We start from the raw sequence: 22,666 nt of genomic DNA, 5'->3' as shown, positions 1-22,666 counted from the left end.
GGCCTGATCCTGGCATGTCTCCCAGCCAGAATGTGCGAACCTCTCTCTGAGACGGCTTCCTCTGGTTTGCTTATTAATTTAGCTTTCAGGCACAGGCTAATCTGCTCATTAGACACCTTCTGACTTTTTGCACTTCAAAGTGTTAAGGCAGTGGTTCTTAACCTGGGGGTTGTGACCCCTTTGGGGATTGAACGACCCTTTCACAAGGGTCGCCTAAGACTCTCTGCATCAGTTATCCTCCATCTGTAAAATGGATAAATGTTAGAGTTGGAAGTCACCACAACATGAGAAACTATATTAAAGGGTCGCGGCATTAGGAAGGTTGAGAACCACTGTGTTAGGGAGTATTGGTCTAGTGAAGGCTGCACTGTGTCCTTCCCATAAGACTGTTTCCCCCTTGGGAACTGGAACCAAGGGGTGGTGATATGTGATGTGGAAGGGGGCATGGAGAGGGGATATAATGGAAGTTGTTTTGGCATTTAATCCTTAATTCTGGCAATGGACATGTAAATGCTTTAATCTGGTGCTGTTTTCAATATATGGAAATAATTTGCACACAAAATCTCATTATTAAACAGTCCAGAGGCACAACACCTGACATTTTTAGTTCATATAATTTGTGGATTAATCTCCTATTTTGTGTACTCTGAAATATGTGAATATTTTCTTGTGCGAATGAATTTATTTCACAGTGGCTGAGTATAAGACAGCTTACATATGCAAAAGTATATGTTCTAGGCTTTATGTTTTTCATGTATCATTTATAGATACAGATCAATGAACATTGGATGTAGTATAGTTGTAGGAGACTGGTAGAGAATGGCCATATATCTAACAGATGGATAGAAGGGAGGATTGGGTCAAGACTGGAATGATATGGTTCCTATGACCCACTCCAGTCAACATACTGACCTAAGCATTCTGCACCAGCTGAAGTTTCTGAACACTTCTCAAGGGCAGCTTCATGCAGAGCATATTTCAATAATCTAAACTAGATGTAATCAGGGCATGCACCACAGTGGTCAGATGTTTTCTGCCCAGGAAAGGCCACAGCTGACTAACTAGTTGAAGCTGGTAAAAGACACTCCTACCCACAGCTGCTACCTGCTCATCCAACAGTAGGCTTTGGCAAACCAACTCTGAACATCTCTTGCCTTGAAAAACTACACCAGCACTTGCCATAAATTAGATGTGACTTGACAGCAAAAAAAATCTCTAGTTTAATTACCTTGGACATTTGTTTAAAAAATGGCATTAAGAGCATGTTGGTGTTTGGCAATTATCTGTTGTTATGAAATGCCACGTGTCAGGGAGAATATAGTTTTTTAAAAAAAGATTTATTTTTACAGTTACATTTTTTTATCCATTGCTTTCATTGTGAATTTTGTATACCAACAGAAGACTGAATTTGAAATTCAGTGTAAATATTTTAGAAAAGGATGTACCCTGAGGATATTCCACTGGTAGAATCTGATGTTCTTCTGCCTTCTCCTTCCCTCAGTAAAGCCCCACTGAAGACAAAAAACTACATGGCGTAGGGGACTGCAGTGAAGAGGAGAATCAAGCAAGATAGCTCCTTCTCCCTCTTCTGTCCACAGATGCAAGCCATAGTATTTGTTTCAAAAGTTTTAGAACAGATTTAAATGAATTGTACTGAAGTCCTAAAGAAAAATAAAGACAGACCACATCATGACATTCAAATACGAGCTGCTTTTCAAAATGAAAAAAGGGCATTTGTGTGGTAGAAGATCTGTGAGCTATCTGCACAAATCTCTATTCACTCATGAACCTAAGTGGATGACTTTGAGCCAGTCACTCTCTCCTAGCGTGACCTAACTCACTGGAGTTTTATGGAGATAAAATGCTAAAAGGGAGTGCAATATATGCCAGCCTGAGGTCCTTGGAGGAGGGATAGGATAAACATTTAGAAACATTTATAAATAGAAATGGTAGTGATCACTAAACAAGAAAAAAGAGGCATGCTAGCAATGATAATCAAGTTTTGAGTTAGCAAACCTTGCATTGCAATTCCTTGCATGCTAATCCAGAGTTACTCCTCCTTGGGAAGCTGATACTTATTTATGAATTTGTGTATTTATTTATTTTATTTGTTACATTTTTACCCCACCAAATCTCCTAGAGGACTCAGGACGGCTTACTTGCACTTCTTCTCAGCTTCATGAACTCCACATCATTCATTTTCTGTATCTTTCTCACTCTGTTAACCATCTCAGTCAATTAAATGAAGAATGCCTTCAGACCGCCTCATTGAGGTGTTTATCTCACAGGAGGAGCAGGGTTGTGAATATAGCTTGCTATTAAAGTTGTGGTTAGGGTTACCTGCAGGCTGCTGGCTTTCCTAGTTGCGGTATGTAGACCATGCACATGTTCCTGCTGGCAAACATGCACTTATTCCAGCAGAAATCCAAATTAGTAGGCTTTAACAATCCAACAATACTCTGAATTTAAGTGTTTCTTATTTTGGTGGAATGTTAAAATGCACACTCATGTCTATCTAATTTAAGATACTTATCCAAGTAAACTGACCAATTTTTCATGATTTCTTCCTACACTAATTAGGGATTAATAAATCTATTGTCTATATACAATTATAGTATTATCACTCCCTGTATAAATTACTATATACACTTCGATGTGGGATTTTCTATATTTGTAATTTAATTCATTAATTAATTTTGAACATTTACATGCCACTTTCCCACCAAATAGGTCCCTAAAATGGCAAATATCAAAATATAAAACATTTACATTTGAAAACAGAACTGTAAAAAGTATATATACAATTCAATAAAGGCGTATAAGCAGTAAAGGCATATAAACAGTTCCTTTTTCACAGCTGCCATGTACTGAGTTGACATACCCATGGAACTATCAACTAAGACGCCCAAATCCCTTTCCTGGTCTGTGACTGATAGAACTGACCCTTGTAGCGTGTATATGAAGTTTGGATTTTTTGCCCCTATGTGCATCACTTTGCATTTTGCTACATTGAACTGCATTTGCCATTTCTTAGCCCACTCACCTAATTTATCAAGTACCGCTTGGAGCTCTTCGCAATCCTTTGTGGTTCTCCCCACCCTACATAATTTGGTATCATCTGCAAACTTGGCCACCACGCTACTCACCCCTACTTCCAGGTCATTTATGAATAAAAGAGCACTGGTCCCAATACGGATCCTTGGGGGACACCACTCCTTACATCTCTCCATTGTGAGAACTTCCCATTTATACCCACCCTTTGTTTCCTGTTCCTCAACCAGTTTTTAATCCATATCTTGTAAACTGCTTGGACGACTGACTTAAAAACTAACATTTACAAAAATAAAGTTTAAAAGGATGTGTAGACGTTTGTCACAGGGCGAACTACAATTCCCGTCATCCTCCCAGCCCAGCTTTCAAGTGCATGCTGGAACTTGTAGTCCTTGCAGCTTCCTTCCAGACTACGTCAATGGGGGTTGCAGGCTGGGGGGGGGGCACATTTCTGAAGGTACAGTCTCAAAACTTTCAGGGTCTCATCAGGAGACTGCTCTGATGATACCCCCAGGTTTGGTGCAGTTTGGTTCAGGGGGACCAAAGTTATGAACCCTCAAAACTGTAGCCCACATCTCCTATTAGCTCCCATTGGAAACAATGGGGGATGGGGCACCCCCTTTTGGAGTCCATAACTTTGGACTCCTTGAACCAAACCTCACCAAATTTGGTGTAGCATAAGGACAGTCTCCTAATAATACACTGAAATTGTGGTGCTGATATGTCTAAAAATGCACCCCTGCAGGCACCAATGTCCTGGTGCAAAAAAAAAATTGGTCGTGGTGGAGTGGCCACCCATGGGGGGGGCATCCAACTCAGGTTTTGCCCAGGGCGACAGTTTGCCTCGTTAGGCCTCTGACCGCCACAGAAACTAGAGAACCGGTAAACTGCGAGGTTTCCTGTGTTATGGACCAGTATAGGAGTAAAAGACCCATCCTTCTCCATAGCAGTTCCTTGGAGAAGAGAAAAGTGATTGCAGAGAAGAGAGAGTGCAACCACCACCAGAACTGTGGCTTCCGAAGAAGAGTTAGCTCACTGCAGCAAGTAGTTTTATTCCTTTTTATCCAGAACCAACTTGCTTTTATCAGGCAGCTTGGGCAGTCTAAGTCCCCAATTTGACCTACTGATCCTCATGGTAAGGAGAAAGTGAGAAAGGAGAGAATGAAGACCTTCTCTTCATTCTGGATGCACAAGGGTTAGCTAAAATACAACAGTAGTGGAAGCACACAAACCTATATTCTGAAAAGTGACCTGGGAAGTTAAATGATTATATATGTGTGCATATTTTAATATAAATAGATGTATCTTATTGTACATGTGTTCGGTGAGGTTGGGCGCAGGTTTGGGTAATCATATGGCTCTTTCAATTGATAGTAATTGTAATCCACAGAGTGTCACTATTTCAGAGTATGTAGAAAAATAAGACATTTCATGAATTTATTTTATTTTATTCTTTTGCTATTGTTACAGGATAGAAAAGCAAAAGGTTGTAGGTTTCATGTCATTTAAAATTAATTATATTAGAGACTATAGTACCTTAGTAAAGTAGATTGCAGTTGTCAGGAATGAAAGCCTCATCACTGAAGGGTTTTGCTGTTTTTAAGATCAATAAGATGCAAACAGCAATGCATTCTTTGCCTCACAAGGCCTACTACAAAAACATTCTTCCAATATTTTCCTAGTCCATCCCAACTGTGTTAGGGCAGCCCTAAGTTACATGGTATACGTATAGATACGTGTATCCTCACTTAACTTCCAATTACTGAGGCATACATTTTATCTGAATTAAAACTGGGTGCACACTTCATTCATACACTCAGAAAATAGTATTACTTTTAAAATATGAAAGAAAATTGCCCTCAGAGGACCTCCTTGTGTTTCTGTGTGAGTCACTGTTCATCTATCCACGCCTCCTGATTGAAAAAGTGACTCATACAGAGATACAAACATTGATTCTAGTGGGCACAGACAGTTATTGAGCACAATAACAGTCTCACAGAATGCATTTGGTGCATTTAGCTCCTCATTAGGGGAATATAATTTGGAAGTGTTTTTCCATTTGCTTCCGAAAGAACTGCCAACACACTCTTATTTTGTGAGCAAAATTATGGAAGAAGATACTGTATTAGCAGCATCCTCTCAAGCAAATACAGAAAAGGAAATATTCCTTTTACAAAGCATGCTAAAACCATTGCAGTGCTATGTGAAGGTGTTTCATAAACTAAATGAAACTATTATCTTTGTGTACCACTTCCTTCAATGCGATTTCATACAGATATGCAACATGCAGCCTTCTGTGGGCCTGCTACTTGTGGGACGTTATGTTTTCCATTTTTTTTAAATGTTGCCACCATATGGACCTAACTGGGTGGAAAGGCAAAATAAAAATGTTTTAAATAAATAACTTTACTTAATTTTGTTTCATTCACATCATCACAATCAGATGTGTTGAGAGTTACATGCTAGGAAATTAATTGACAAGTACACATAGACCAGTTTTGATTTGGACCTTGGCCTCCTTCACACACACCATTTTCCCAGCCTGAAATTGCCAAAGGACACTATTTGTCTTGTTGGGGGAAATCCAGAGGTGGGATCCAACCACTTCTAGAGAAGTGGTTACTAATTTTTTCTGAGTGCCGAGAAGGGGTTACTAAAGCAACCTCCCTGCCCAATAGGGACTAGAGGTGTGTGCGTGCTGTGGCACCAGTGTTTGAATCCCACCACCATCGGAACCTGTTACTAAATTTTTTGGATCCCACCACTGGGGAAATCTGTTTGTCTTGTTGGAGGAAACCCCCTTATAAACCTACCTGTGTTCATGGCTATCACTAAAACCACTGTTTTTTTTAAAATAACTATATTATACCATTTTTAATAGTGAATTACTTACTTGTTTTGTCTGTCCTGAACTTGTAATCTGCCAACTTCATTGTGTGCCTTTAGTTCTAGTATTAAGGGGAGAGGGAGAAAAAGTTATCTGTACTTTCTCCATCCCATGGTTAACTATAAAATTCTACCGTATCCTGTCTTACCCCTGTTTCTTCTAGAATGAAAATTTAACAGACTATTGAGCCTTTCCTCATAGCAGATGTGTTCTAACCTTTCTTCCTCTCTTCTGTACTTTTCCCAGCTTTTCAGTATCCTTTTTGAGAGAGGATGACCAGAACTATAAAGATAAGGTAGTACTATAGCTTTGTAGAAGAACATTAGAATATTAGCCATTTATTCTCCACTGCAACCTCAAGATCTCTTATTGTCTCAGTCTTACCCAGTTCAGACTCCATTAGCATATGGATTTGTCATTCCTATGCCCATCATCTTGCACTTGAACTTCACTTACCACGTTGTTTTCTTTTCACCAAGTATGGTTTCTACTGAAGTTCTTTCAAATTAAATTGTACATGTTCCTGCAACAATTTTTTCATTTCTGTCCATTGGAAAAACTGTCCCTATTTTCCTCCTTTCTGTTTCCTGTGGTTTACCTCGTTTTTAATCTGTTAAAAGACCAGTCCTCTTATTCCATGACTGCTAGGTTTACTCAAGAGCCTTAGAAGAGGTGCATCTTCAAAATCTTGACAGAAATTCAAGTGAGTAATGTCTACCAGATCACCCTTTATCTATATGCTTGATAAACTTCTCAAAGAATTCCAAAAGTTTGGTGATACAGGGCTTCCTTTTGAAGAAGCCATCCTGATTCTTTCTGACAAGGCTTTATTTCTTTATGTGCTCATAGGCAGCCTAATCTGGGGTGTGGGGACAGTTTAGAGCAGTGGCCAGAGATGGTACAGCTGTGTCACCTCCAAGGAGGCAATTGGCAGCATGGACACTGGAGATGGAGAAAATAATTTTCACTCCTGAGGAAGCCCATTTTGGAGAAAAGGGGGCATTCTTGGACTGAAATTACACTGCCCTCAAGAACACCACCCCACCACACCCATGCAGACCCCAACAGTGCAGAAGAGATGGCTCCCACTGAAGATAATTGAGAGGATAAAACAAGAGAGTATTACTGCATGGCAAAACTAACTAATTTTGTGAACATATTCTGAGTATTATAAAATGTAAAGTTCTGTCCATGTTTAAAAGTTGTTATTATGACTTTAAAGTACAAGAGCCTAAATTTAAGCATATCTTTAATATATACAGATACTGATAATTTCAAATTCAGTAATTACATGATTGCAGAAAAGATTTGGTAAATTTATATATTAATATTTTATTTTAGTTTGTATTTTATGTTCCTTTAGTATCAGTGCAGATTTTGTGTGTTTGTATCCTTATTATCTTTTCTCCTGTATCTTTTTTCTTTCATTTTTATGTTTTATGAAAAAAATTATTATTTTAAAAAATAAATTTGATCTCCTGACTTTATTCTAGTCAGTTAAACTCTACTAGGTTTACTCAGCAACTTTATTCTCAATTAATGAGAAATATTCCAAGGGTTGGTGTTAAATTTTTAAACTTTAAGGGGCAGAGGGGAAACAGCTTCCTGCTTTTGTAAAGTTTGAGGTGTATTTTCATTTTGGCTAAAGTGATTTAAATTTCACCTTTGAGCTTGCATTTTGCATGTCTCCAATTTTGAGCAGTTCTTTTGTCTGATCAAGTTTGGTAAACTTTGTGATGAAAATGTCCAATGAAATGGTTTTAGATTCACAGCTTATGTCACAGTAAATTAATTGGCCTTTAATGTACTAATGTACATTATTCCACTTTAATGTACTCTGTTATTTCTTATAGAGGTTTTCATTAGTTCTTTTAATATATTTTTTAAAAAACTGAGTATGACTTCATTACCTGCATCCAACCCATTACTGATTCCAAACTCTGGTTCAGTACATCACCAGCATCCTCAGAATTAGGGTGGAAGCAAGATAGAGCCTGTAGCCCAAACCTACTTATGATCAGGCCCAGCATTTTTACATAGATGTTAAGTAGTGTGGAGGATAAGAAACCTTGCAAAACACCGCAGGCAAATGCTAAGAATTCCCCTGCTCCTGCAATAGACTTTAAACATGAAAAGAAGAAGCAGAAGAAGCCGCCAGTGGAGGAAACTGATCATCCTGAAAAGGTAGCCAGTAGAGTGGGAGGTAGTGTGGTATAGGTAAGGGAAGGTGGGAAACCTGAGGAAATGCTAACACATATGGATCTCCTTTGGTTTTCCTGTGAAGGAAGAAAAGAAGACACACTTAAAATGCTTTCAGGCACTGCAGGGATTCTCTGGTCTGAAAGCAGAGTGATACTGAAGAGGAGAAAACATGTGAAAACAATAAACAAACCTGAACAGAATGTACATGTAAAGCAAAGGAGACTAAACTTCCATTTTCAGAGGGTTTTTCCAAAGTTAGCTGGTGTATATTGCAACAGCACTAGGAATAAGAATAGTTAGGAGATAAGGATACTTTTGTATAGTGTTTTCTGATTGCTGGCATCTGATTAATGTACTGTTTATTATATCAATAGGATCCTAACAGAAATAAAAAACATTATCATTTTGATTCTGAGAGATTGTTTTTTTTTTCTCTCTGATTCTTCTTACAGGCAACAAATCCAAGCTCTTTTAGGACAGTTTAGTCAAGCAGAAGCCTTGTTAACCTCTGTTGGTGTACAGCCAGGGAGTCTTGATCGAGTTCTTTTGGATGCTGGTTGCTCTTCTATGCAACTGGATACTCCAGAAAGAGGTTTTTCCTTGAGAAAAGATGGCCCATTGGACATGAGGATGGATGGTGGCAGGTATATATTGATGAAACATTTCTTCTTTCCAACAGGAAATCTATTTCTCAATAACACACTGAATTTAATTTCCTTTTGAAGCTGCAAAACTCTGATCACACCCCCACGTCTACCTCTGTATATACATAATAAATCAGCTTTTATTACCTTTGGCAAAATACTTTTCTTTATGCTGTGGACTGAGACCTACTGTGCTGTTACAGATGTTATTAGTGGCATGGATTCTGCTGGTAGCATTTATACTTAAAACAGCAGAGGATTGTGAACAATTTGTAAATGAGAGTCAGAGAAATTGAATGTTCACAAAAGATATGCAAAAGTATAACCAATGAGATTGTTCCTATAGGCAGTGGCATATCTTGCGAGCAGAGAGGGGGTTGTGTCTCATGACCCAGACACCACTCACTTTGGACATGGGGGGAAACAGATGACTGCCCCTTCCCCCATGCCCCCATCTATCAACCTCTGCTTGCCAGCCACCTTGCAGGGCCCCAGCTTGCATGGTCCGCCATCTCCATCTCTCCCCCAGCCATAGTCACAAAGCCCCAGCTTACCCAGCCTGCCACTACTCTCTCCCTATCACCACACTCACAAGGCCCCAGTTTGCCCACCCATTGCCTTGCCCACCCCAGCTTGCCCTGGCCTGCCACTTCCATCTTTTCCCACCCCCACCACACTTGAATGGCCCCAGCTTGCCGTCTCCCCCGGCTGCTACCTTGCCCAGCCCTGGCTTGCCTGATCCTCCACCTCCCTCCCCACTGCTGCGCTTGCCCAGCACCAGCTCCCCAGCCAATCGTCTCGCACAGTCTGCCCCCTCCCTCTCTCTTCACCCAGTGCCCAGTCCCCAGCTGAACTCCCCTGCCCCCTGCTTCCAAACTCCCCCCACTCACCAGCAGTGGGATATCAGCATTGGGGGGGGGGGACGTGGTGCCAGGGAAAGTCCCGGGTCCCTTTTTGCAGTGGTATGCCACTGCCTATAGGAACATATTGCTTATTGCTGAAATTATATGGATGATGGCTTTTTGTGCTGTTTTAAGAAACTATAATAAACCTCTGAGCAATTCACATTTAAAAATTGTTTTCAAGGTATTTACAGATGCCTACACAGACAGCAGTTAACGTCTCTGGCAAACACTGTGTTTTCTGTGAAGAAAATCAGAATGTTATATTATGTGCTAATATTAACACTGCCTTTTGTTGAATATCTTTCTCAGTTTGGCATATGTAACAATATGTGTAACAAGTATGTGTAACAATAAATAGCAAGTTGTAAACACTGTTTTAAAAATAGTCAATATCATAGCAAATACACCAATTGCAGCTACTACTGTTGATAATGGTAGCAAACGAGTATACATAATATCTAAGGCTGGCAGGATTAACGCTGATCTAGTGCTGTTGATCTACATTTAAACAATAGTTGATCTAGATTTAAACAATATATGAATGCCATGAAAAAAGTGAATGAATGAAAACAAAATCCCAGTGATAATTGGATGCAACATATTGTGTAGAATTTTCTAAATATTACCTTGGACAGAGAATGTATGGTATTATACTTTTTAGTTAATACAACCAAGAATGTTACACCCTAAACCAAGGGCTCCATGAATGGAATTTAAAGACTACATATACAGAGTTCACACTAAAGATAATTAATTATTAAACCAAACTGCCAATGAATTAAGTGAACTTTCCCCCAAACAAAAAGATATTTAAGACTTGAGACAATTGCTCATACGCTGAATAATGTACTTTGCAATGGGATTTTACTTAGGCAGTTTCTGCACGGCGGCGGAAACGGCTGGGTCGGCGCTGGGACCGTCCGCACAGACGGTCCCGGGAAGAGGCGGGCAGCCGGCGCCGCGGAGCACCGGCGCCCGCATCGAATTCGGCTTGTCCCTTGCCTTCGGTAATGTCGCCATAGGTTTCTGGGGAACCGCCCCTGGCTCCTGCTGCGCCTGCTCGAGGGGTGGCGGTCCGCCAGGGCTCCTCAGCGAGGCGTGTACCGAGGCCTCAGGGATGGGGTAGGGACAAGGTAAGTGCCCGAGGTCGGGGAGAGCGCCTGTGAAGCCGCTTGCCGCTTGCTCGACAGCTGGAGCTCATCGGCGGCTGTATTCCAAAAAGAACGCTTTCTAGCGCATCTTCGAATAGCTTACTGCCAGACCAGCGCCGGGCTGAAGCCTGGCGGCGCTGGGCGGCGCTGTTGGCGCTGCAGCTTAGCGCTCGCCTGCGGCGTAAAATACCACCGTCTCTAGGCTGCTGAGATTACAGACGGGCGGCGCGCAGCTGCAGCGCAGCCGAGCCGCCTCTCGCCGCTTCCGCTGGGTCTGCCAAGTATCGGGCGATTTCGGTGAACGCCAGCGTTCCTTTGAGAACATGCCATCAGAAGCTGCTGCCGGTGCAAACGGCAGCAGCTTCATCGGGCGCCTCCAAACGACCAGACTACTCTTGTACCCCTTGGCCTTCGGGCGCGGCCGCTGAGGCCTGGGGACATCTCTGCCCCGCGCCGCCGAGCAGAAGCTGCCAAGCAGGGTTAGGGAGCTGTCCCCAGGCCTCGGCGACACGCCGGAGGCCCAGGGACAAGTTGGTTACGCGCGGGCGCTGGCGCCCGCGAAAGCTCGGGCTGCCCGGCCTTCCGGACCGCTGTGCCAGCGGACGGGTCCTTAGCGTCAATTCGGGTCGGCGAGAAGCCGACCCAGCCGATAACTTCTCAACAAGTAAGCGGAAACAGCCCTACACTAAAAAGCAATGTCAATGGGTATCTTTTGACACCTCTGCCTTCTACTCTGAAATGGCTGTTAGTGTTTTTAAAACATTCTCCTATTGCCTTCTGGAGTATAGTGGGAAACAAATATATTACAGAATTGTTTGTATTTTTACAGAAGAATAGCATCTAAGAAATTGGGAAAGAGGTTATTGTCTGTTTCTAATGTTAGCATATGTATGTACAGTTGCCCTGAACTAAGTAATGGTTACAAGTAGGTTTTAGCACCAATAATATATCAGTAAATTTTGGGCTTGGGTTTTTTAACCCAGAAATTATTGGTAAAGCCAAATAAAGCCAATACCCATTGTCTTTATTCGTCTATAACTGAAATGGGGGGGGGGTCCTGAAATTTTACAGTTCTTTCCCCCCCGCCCATTTCCCAAGACCTCGGAGGCTTGGGAAACGATGTTGCCGGAAAGAACTGCTCCCTCTGGCACTTTCCAAGCCCCAGAGTGTTTAGAAAGCATCCTCAGGGGATAGTTTCTGCATGCTTGGCTGAGCATGGAGCATCTGGTCTATCTGCCTGCAGGGCTTAAAAAGCACTGAAAGAGAGTAAATCCTGAATGTGGGACTCAGCTAGCTCAGCCTCTCATGCAGGATCTGGTTGATATATCACCTCCCAATGCTTTTCAAACCCCACAGCTGTTTCCTAAGTACAAAATATTCACCAGGCAGCTTGACCCCTTTCATCTTTCTAAAGGAAAAGTAGATCTCCCATATCTGGTGCTTCAGTGCTACACATTCCCCATCAAATCCAGTACTAAATTGTCTAGCCTGCCCCTGGGAGTGCTCACCATCAAGGGTGGTGGTGACTTCATTGATCATCGATATTAAGTCTTCCAGTTCCTTATGGAGTTCTGAGGGGGATGTAGTCTGAATTATTTCTTGTCGAATTTTTATGCCAGCAGGCGAGTGCAGTAGATCCCGCACCCTTACTTCCATTTTATCAGACCATACAATTTTTGGCCTAGCCATCAGAGATATATCACTTAATCTAACTGGAAGCAAGTTAGAGGTTTTACATATAAATGATAGTGATAGCAGCAAATGGCTGCTCAAGTGGTGATGTTCAATTCAAAAGTCTGTCACTTGCTCTAAGCATGCATGAAATACCGATACATAGCCTAGGACACTATTCCCTCTTGCAGAGACAAACATGTACTCACCAGAGTTGTTGAATTGAGTTAGGCCATTAAGGTAGATCATACTCCAGCTGATACAAAATTTGATGAAATTTGTGCCTGCATAATTGGTCAAATCTATCTCTACCACATCCTGCATATTTGGCTTATCCCTGCCCACACTTGTGTTGAAATCACCCACTATTATGTCAGTGACTAGGAATTTCTGTTTCAACATCTCAAAGTATTCCACAAACTGCTCCCATTGGGAATCATGTTCAGTTCTAACTTGATCTGGTGGCAAATATAAATTGACTGGAATTCTGCGGCTCTTCTCTTGGATTTTGCCCTGAGGAAACGGATGGAATTCCTACCCCTACTTGGACCTAAGCCGAGTATTTGAAGAAAAAGAATGTGATGCCTTAGCCCCACATCGAAAAACTGATTGTAAGATTGAGCTAGTTCCCAGTGCCAAGCTCCCACTTTCTGAGAGTTCTTGGACAAGAATCTAGCTTGGAAATGCATCCGATCTACCACTAGTAACTATGCAGCACCAGTTTTGTTTGTCAAAAAAAAGGATGGTTCCCTCCAGTTGTATACAGATTATCGTGGATTAAATGCCATTTCAACCTGCTAGCAAGCCTGGGTAAGGGACGAATTTTTACCAAACTGGATTTAAGAGAAGCTTACTATTGAGTACGAATAGGCAAAGGATTTGAACATTTAATACTAGTTATGGTCAATTTGAATATCAAGTAATGCCCTTTGGGTTAAGTGGAGCCCCTGGAGTCTTCATGAGCCTCATAAATGATGTACTCCAAGATCTGTTGTTTAAAGGTGTGGTAGAGTACTTGGATGATGTCCAAGGATGATGTCCTGATGTACTTGCAGGATGAGGAATCCCATGTACAACTAGTTTGAAAAGTGCTGAAACAGTTGTTGGATAACTCTCTATTTTTCAAACTGTCTAAATGTGCCTTTCACCAGAAAAAATGAATTTTTTAGACTATAAAATCTCTAGAGAGGAACTGGAAATGGACCCCTCAACAGTACAGGATGTCCTGCTACTCGGAAGCAGCTGTAATAGCAGTCTCCTGGGAGACTGGCAGCTTACCTGCCTCCAAGAAGGAGGAGAGCAGCTTGCTAGGTGGAGAAACGCTCGGGCCGCAACAGGAACACTCTGGAAGCGTGTTTGGGACCAAGTCATCAACACTAAAGCATGGGTTTAGACCAAGGTGGGAAGACAAGAAATAGTCTGAGGCGACATTAACTCACCCCTCAATCGGGCCTCTGGGAGGCAGGAGAGAGCATCAGCCAAACAGTTAGATTTGCCCGGGAAGAAATGAATGGTGAAATTAAAGCGGGAAAAGAAATCTGCCCAGCCAAGCTGTTTGGCAGAAAGACATCCATAGGTGCTCAGGCACCTATGTCCAAGGCATCTACATGAATTACAAAGGGCAAAGCAGGATCCGCATGTTTTGAAATGAGCTCCAAAGTGAAGGCTTGTTTAAGGGCATTGAACGCAGGAGTCAGACCATCCCAAAGGGGCACTGAGGCGTGAGGCAAAGGGCTCCCTCCCTTTTGTTCACAACAAGTATGTGAGTGGTAAGGCCAGCTCAGCAAAATTAGGAGTAAAATCCCGGTAGAAGTTTGCAAAACCCAGAAAAGACTGAAGCTGTTCACAATTGGAAAGAGGAGGTCAATGTAGCACATCCTGGACTTTGGCTGGATCCATTTCCACCCCCTCAGCTGAGACCCAATAGCCCAGAAAGTCCAACTTAGATTGATGGAAGGCACATTTAGATAATTCTCAAGATGGCAGGGAGGTTGTTCAAAAGATAAGTTGCTAACCAGCCCTCCTAATCAAACCATAGTGATTCTCTCATCCTGGGAGGGTAGATCAGGCTGTCCCAAATACACCACCACTCCTAAAACAGCAGATCTTGTCAAACATCATTAACACTGCTCATGAAAACACTGGGCTCCACTGAACCTGAAGGGCATAACTTGTAATTCAAATTGGCCATATTTACTATTAGAGCCAGTCAGGTTAAATGTTCAAATCCCTCGCTAATCTAACTGCACAAATGGGTGTCCATGTAAACTTAACTTGGTGAAAATTCTACCCCTGCCCAAGATTGGACAATAAAAGTCTTTGATGAGTTGTCAGAGGGAATTATTTGTTCGGAAGCAAATGGCGTTAAGTGCTCCAGTAGTCTGTGCAGCAACCAAAGAGATCCATCTTTTCTTTCTAAACCCGGACCCTGTACAAACCTGCCACAGGCTTTCTAAATGGAAGTCTCATAGGAATAAACCAAGTGTGTTGAAAAACAGCTAGGTATAACTATGTTAATAAAAACAGTAAACTAGTAAGAATAAAAGGTCTTGAGTGAGTCTAAATCCCTGAATGCCAATCTTGGAGGAGAAATATCCAACAAGGTCCTGATGCTTTTCTGGAACTCTGGATGCTTCCAAATACATGAGAAATCTAGTGATTGCTGGGAGTAAAAACAGCATCATGGCTATTATACATTTCTTTTGCACCAAGGGCTTGAATTTGTCCCAGTCCCAAGTTTATCAAAGTTTTCAATGCCAAGGTGTACCAACATCTGCTTTATAAAAATTTTCCACTTGGCTTAGAGCTTGGAACCACTCTGCTTGATTTATTCAATCTTGTTACAGCAAGATACCCCTAGTCTATCTCCGATTGTGTGCCATATGCTGCTGGTCAATATCTTCTTGAAACCAGAGTGCTGTCAGGAATCTGCCTGTGCGGTGTCATCCCATCCTAGCCTAATGCCAGTTTTGTCTGCCTCCAAAGATCTGAAGGGCTTCTGCAAGTAGCTGTGTCACGCATTTAGGGGTTTGTCACCATGCCTGGCAATGCTAGCCAATGGAATCCCTATGAGGTTTGGATTAATGGAAAAATTAGAACGAACTGAGGAAGCTCACAGATCTGTTCCCACTCTAACCAGAAGTCAAAGGAAAAGATTAATGCAACTAATAGGATCCCTGTCCCAGCTGCTCATTCAATACCCCACCATTTCAAGGGATAGCTAAAATTCCCATAGAGTTTCATGACTCAGAACAAATAGAATTGTCATCACGTGCTTTTGAATGTCTCCTGTTAGGACAACCAGATTAACTCCAAAATAGGCTCCCAGCACTAGTCCAGTAAAAAATCATACCTGCTGAAGAATGAGTTGCTAATAATCCACAATAGCAACATTCTATGTCTCATTGATGCCTATAGAGAAGTTCCAGGCACTGTGTTACCCTAAACCCCAGCATTCTAGGACTTTTTCCCATTCATTCTATGCCATATGCCAACAAGGTTGTCTTGACCTGACTCAGTCCCAGAGGCTGAAGATACCAAATGAGATAGATCCCATAGCGATTTGAATAAGCTCACACATGGAGATCTCTGTCCATCTGCTGGGAGAGGAACTTGTTGAGAAAGACAACAGCATCTGAGTTTCAGCCCCAGTGTAATCTAGCTATACCAGTGGGATGATGGAAAGAAACCCCTGTCCCACAGAACCTACAAAATTGTGACTGGCTGAATCAAGTCAGTATTCTAAGGCTTTAAATGGACCACTCTTTATTCTGCATGAGCACAGAGGTTTGATCCAGCTGTGGCACTCAAACCCCAAACCACCCAACCAAAGATGAAAGAAATAATTATCTCTGCTGGCACCTGGGAACAAGACCAGGACGAGACCAATGATTCCTTTTCAAAACCATTTCAGTCTATGAGACCTATGACCACCACTGTTCCCAGATTTTCTCTCAAAGATCTTCAACAACTGTTCTATTTTGAAAGCACTGGAACCTGAGGTCTCTTCTTGACCTGTGTTGATGCTGTCGTGACCAAGTCACCCTGCCCAAATGAAGTCCTATGTCCTGCACAGCACCAGTGCATTTGGTCTTGACACTTGTTTTAAATCATTTCTTCAATGTGAAACCATGATTACAAACACATCAACCCATTCTGTATGGAACATGCATGTGGAGTTGTAGTAAGGGAGGAGCCCCAGCACACCACAGCCAGATTGTAGAAATGGCATGATTCTGCCCCAGCACTTGTATGCAGTGGAAGGCATGACTTATGTTCAATGCAGTCACCCTGTCACTAAGTTTTGACAGAACCAATTTGTTCTAATGGAGACCATGCCCACCATGATGATCACAGCCATGCCCCATCCTAAATATATGTAGACAAAGAACATGACAGTCTGAAAATGTTCTACCACCAACCTGTGCATTGTTGCACATCTTGGCACTCCCAGTGAGAGAAACATTAACCACAAAGTCCCAGAGGGACTCATTTGAAATGAAACCATGGTGATCCAATCCCACCATCCTGCCTGATGGCCATTCTTTATCGAATGCTGATTACATGATGAATCCCATTTGGCACCATTTTAAAACAAGATAAGACACAAACATCACATAGCTCACTGAATGCACATGAGTCTGTCTCATATGCATTTGTTTGATGCCACCAACACTGAAATGGCAACCCATTTATCTCATGGCAACCCATGGGCCATATTACATTTGTGTCAACTTGATTCTGTCCCATTAGCTTAATAGTCACATGAAGTCTGCAGTTAAGCTGACCACCCTGTAGCCCATGACCACCAGATGCAGCAAACACGGCTTCTACAGAAATGTTCAAAGTCTAGTAACCACCAACTGATCTATTCCCACCCAAATCAGCATGAGTCTACTGTGTCAGCTGGAGAAGCATAGCCTGACCTCAGCTTCACTACAGCCCAGCAAAATCATGTTCCCAGCCCATGAATTGTCCCACCTTGACTAACTGACCGCTATCCAAGTGCCACACCAAAGAGATTACACCTAGGATCTTCTGCCTTCAACGCATATGTACGACTGACCCTGAGCCCTAAGGTCTGAATGAATGATTGTCATAATAAAGTGAATGAATGATTGTCATAATAAATGAATGAATGATTCATAGTGAATGAATGATTGTCATAATAAAGTCCCATTTCTAGGGAATCCCAGTTTTTTTAAACAAATGACTGAAGACTTCACCTGTGTGAATAGCTTTCACCTTGACCCACCTGGGGCAGTTTATTTTTTTGAAGTATATGGATAGTAGTAAAATAAACTTCATACTTCTTTATAGTAGACTCTGGGAAGCTGAGCATTCCTTAGTGTGTGTTTTTTGTTTTTTTCACTATAATCTAGACTCTTAAACCAATTATGCATGCACTATTTACTCAGCAGCTGAGAAACAGTGAATTTTCTAGCTTTGCTTCACAGTTGCTTTTCCTGTTTATACCATTCCTTTATTCCCCACAGTTTTTTGCCTAGCCAATCCACCGTTTTGCCCCTGCCCCCAGCCTCTTCATTATTGCCATGCAATCTTAATAGGGGAGGCTCCCTGCCACTTTTTTGGTGGAAGGGGGCGTCTTAGGCCTAGAGATAAATCAGTGAAACAGCCTTGTCCATTTCACTGGGTTCACTGCTCCTGGCTATCAGTCCAGCAATAGACTTTAAACATGAAAAAATTGTAAAAAGAAGAAGCCAACTGGGGGACCTCCTCAAACCTTTTGATCATATTGAAATAATGACTGGTAGAGTGAGAGGAACTATTGTGGGTTGGACAGGGGAAGACAGGGAGGAGTCAGAAAACCTGAGGAGAATAAATTGGCTTCAGACAGGGTCAGTCTACAATTGACCACTGCATAACGTTAGACTTCTTAGCCAAGAAATATACAAATACAGGCAGGAAGGAACTTTATGTTGCTTTCCTAAACCTGAAAGGAACCTTTGATCAAGACATCTTCTCTGGGAGAAATTAAAAGAAATGGAGTTGGACCCACGTTCACTCTATCTAATCCAGGGGTCTGCATGGCCAATTGGCCATGCTGGAAGGGGCTGATGGGATTTGTAGTCCATGAACATCTGGAGAGCCGCAGGTTGCAGACCCCTGATCTAATCCAAAGGCTTCAACTTTTTCATCAATATTGCCAAACAACCTTTCCATCAATATTGCCAAACAACCACCTTTTCAATTTAAAAAGTCCAAAGTCATGAGGTTTTCTAAACATAATGAAACGTTCACCTGGAAATTGGGCAATGCTCTATTAGAACAAGTTATGTCCTTTAAATATATTGGGCTAAACTTTCAAGCCAGCCTTAAATGGACTATCCAATGGAGAAAAGCTGTTTCACCAATTGGCCATGGTGGCAGGGGCTGATGGGAATTGTAGTCCATGAACATCTGGAGAGCCGCACGTTGCAGATCCACGGGTTAAATGTACTGCAGTTGCAATTACTCATTTCTTTCTTTACAAAGGGAACCAACTTGTTCCAGAAGTCTGGTGCGTTCAATGCTGTTGTCCCTCACTATTTCTATGGTGAATCCCATGTTTCTCTCCAGATGTTCATATTCTATCAGTTTACCACCAGCATGGCCAATTGGCCATGCTGACAGAGGCTGATGGGAATTGTAGTTCCTGAACATCTGGAGAGCCGCAGGTTCCCTACCCCTGTTCTATGGCATTCCTGTTCTGGTAAACTTAACTCACAAATGTACAGAATGTATCCAAACCAGTTTTATAAGATCAGTTATGGGCACCCCAAAATGTGTCAGTTATAGGACTCTTTGTGCAGAAACTGGGCAACAACCTCTGGAAACTAAAGTGTGGATTACATCTGTTCAATACTGGCTAACAATTTACTTCAGATTGAATGGGGGCAATCTTATTTATGTTAGAAGACCCAAAATTTATGAGTTGGTCAGAATCAATTTGTAATAAAATTGGAAGACTTGGAATATCTTTGGACGACTTGCTAACCTTTCATGAAAAGTACATCCTCTGGGTGATTAAACAATTTTTAAAGATCATGATAGACACGTGATTATGCCTCACACACCAAGGGTTAATTTACCAGGAGCTCTTGACATATCAGTGCAATGTGGCAAGTGTGCAAAATATCTTTCCACATTAACCATCCCCATTGCATTGCAAATCATTCTCCTTAGCCAGACTGAACTCCTTTCCTTCAGCAGCAATGACTGGACGATTCTGCCATATTCCATTCTCTGATCAGATTTGCCCTTGTGGCTCAACGCTACCTGACACAATACCACATATCATTTTACATTGTTCTTTACATAAAGAAGGCCATGCGCACATTCTTGGCCCCCTAATTGCCAAAACGAAGTAGAATACGGACAAATAATTTATACAGTTTCTCCTAGCTGGTAAGAATGAGGAGGTCACTGTAATGGTGGCACCCTTTCTGGCTACTATCCTGATGGAACGATCCCACCAAGAATACTTTGGAAATAACAAATGACCAATAATATGCAGACTAACTGTCCGGTCAACTGCTCTCTGAATTGTGAGATTGTTATAAAATTGTAATTATAAATTGAACATATCTTTTAAATGGAACGTGATGAGAAGTGATCCCTTTTTATATTAAGAAATGCCATTAAAGGTTTCTGATTTCTGGTAATGCATTGGGGCTTCCTTTGCTTTCCCTGCAAAGGGGAGAAAAAAGGTCACACTTAAAGTGGTTTTAGAAACCACTGGGATTCTCTCATCTGAGAGCAGGATGAGTGTCGAAAAGGAAAAAATGTGTGCATAACTGAGAATCAAACCCAAAAGGAAGGTATGCTCAAAGCAGACCACATGTGTATAAATGACATATGTGCATATGGGCACATTACCTATCTTACCTCACGGCTAAAGGAAGATTACAAATCATAACTTACTGAAGCATTGCAGCTTAAAACATAGAAAATGAAACCCCAAATAATGCCTGGCCTCTAAAAGATGCCAGCATCTTTTAATTCTACTGTCAGTCAATTAAATTCTGTTTGTGTGTGGGTTGGGAGGGGGGAGCTGTCTGTCTGTCTGTCTGTCTGTCTGTCTGTCTGTCTGTCTGTCTGTCTGTCTGTCTGTCTGTCTGTCAGATTTAATATACTGCTCCATCCCCAAAGGGCTCCAACCGGTGTACAACCAATAAAACCATCACATTAAATCATGATCACTAAAACAACATTTTCAGTTAAATGCAATTAACAATCAGCTTCAACTTCCATATTAAAATGAGATGATGACATAAACAATGACAAACTCATCAGACAGTCGGCATAATATGGACAAGCCCCCAAGATAGAATATGGGGCGCAGGGGATGGCACTTTCAACGGCCAACCTCCCCAAAGCCCCAGCAGAACAACTCTGTCTTGCAGGCCCTGAGGAACTGTTCTAGGTCCCACAGGGCCCGGATGACTGGAGGGAGAGTGTTCCACCAGGTTGGGACCAGGGCACTAAAGGCCCTGGCCCAGGTGGAGGCCAGCCATATCATGGAGGGGCCAGGGACCACCAGCGAAAAAGGTCATATGGGGACAGACGGTCCTTATAACATATTTAGTGGTCTTCAGACCTGAACTCTGAAACCTCTGTAAGTATTTCAGCAGTCATATATCAGTGGACTTTTGTTTAATGGACCCAAGCTCTTGAACCTCAAAATTCCTGTAGTATACTTCACTATATTTCCATCATCTCTCTTAAGCATGTGCCTGATATTTCTTGTTCCCTGATAGATTACTAATTTTTTTCAGCTTTCTTACAGAGTTCTGATTTAAGAGATTATTTGAACATGTTGATGTGAACTGAAGTTTAAGGGCAAAAAGAATTTTAAAGCATCTTTGTGGATAAAGCTAGTTTTATCCAGATCTATCCAAATTCACAGACTTTTAATTAACAATATGAGATTTTTAATATATATTGAGTTTCAGATGGATATAAATTATCATGATCCTAGACAAAAGGACATACATTGCGTCACTAAAAGTTATTAAATTGTGATGCAAATTCAACAGAAAATTCTTGTAAACAGGTGCCCGATCAGAATTAATTTTTAAAGTCCATCATTCTCTCATACTCAGGGGACTTGAATGCTGCCCATTGTCAAGCACAGCACGTTTCTAATTTCACTCCTAAGCTTAAAAATTTTAGTGCACTATAATATGTGAATCTATTAGGTTTTAAATAGCGTAAGCAACATCAGGGCATCCCAAAATTATAAAGGATAATTTCTCTCCTTGGATTTTAAATCATTCATCTTGCCAGAAGCATGGTATTTTTATGAATGAAATCTATTCTGCATGCTTCCCATGTAAATTATGTTCTATTAGTATCTCTAGTGGAGCCTGTTACTAAACAAGGTTTTTATTCTGCCACTATGGGTTTCTTTTTATGGAAGGTCAAAACAAGATTTTTCTCCCTGGATCAACACAAAGATTCCTTGTTTAAGTTTAAGAATGAAATAATACTCATCTCTGCCTCCTAGACTCATCCAAATGAACATTCCCTAGAAATATTGAAATATAGTATAGATGTCATTGCACCAGAATCCATTCAACTACCTGACAGCAGAATTGCCAGATTTAGTAAGTTAGGCAACTAACGTAATTGCAGATCCTCTTGTTGAAAAGGCTGCTCCATTTTCTATCAGATAGAGTTCTAGTTAGCATCAGTCATTCTTTCATAGCTTTTATGTGCAAGAAGAGCATTGTATTGTATGTGAAACTGCTGTTGTTGAGAAAATGGAATCATCAGCAGATCTGTAATGTGAAATTATTGGATAGAACTGCTGCATGCATTGGTTCTGTGACACGTCTTTTCTACAAACTGAGGGGACTCACATAGCATCCTAGTATTCTAGGGAACCAGAGGTGGAGCTAAACCACTCTGTCACACTACCAGGAAGGGGCTACCCTTCATTTGGTCTGTTTTTTTCTGAGCTACACCTGAGCTATCACTGCTCTCTCCTTGAAGTGGAACTTAACTCCCCCTGCACTCTCCCTGAGACTGACCTAATCTCCCTCCTCCTGTGCTTCCCTTCACTATTCCATCCCCCTTCTGAAAGGTGAAAGGATTCTGGAACAGTACTCCCATAGGCTTAGCTGAGTGGTTGTTTTTCCCTTCAGGGATAGG

General features: G+C 41.6%; 1 protein-coding gene across 1 annotated transcript in view; it reads left to right on the top strand.

The window, feature by feature from the left end:
- Positions 1-22,666, top strand: part of METTL15 (methyltransferase like 15) — a 183,587-nt gene that overhangs the window by 153,247 nt on the left and 7,674 nt on the right. Inside the window, exons 4-5 of the mRNA XM_048484586.1 lie at positions 8,593-8,784; positions 9,822-9,870. Of these exons, the coding sequence (XP_048340543.1) occupies positions 8,593-8,784; positions 9,822-9,870 (241 nt within the window). The remainder of the gene's footprint in view (positions 1-8,592; positions 8,785-9,821; positions 9,871-22,666) is intronic.

This window comes from Sphaerodactylus townsendi, linkage group LG02, assembly GCF_021028975.2.
Source record: "Sphaerodactylus townsendi isolate TG3544 linkage group LG02, MPM_Stown_v2.3, whole genome shotgun sequence".
NCBI lineage: Eukaryota > Metazoa > Chordata > Lepidosauria > Squamata > Sphaerodactylidae > Sphaerodactylus > Sphaerodactylus townsendi.
The sequence above is the reverse complement of the archived record's forward strand: the minus strand, read 5'-3'. Positions and strand labels throughout refer to the sequence as shown.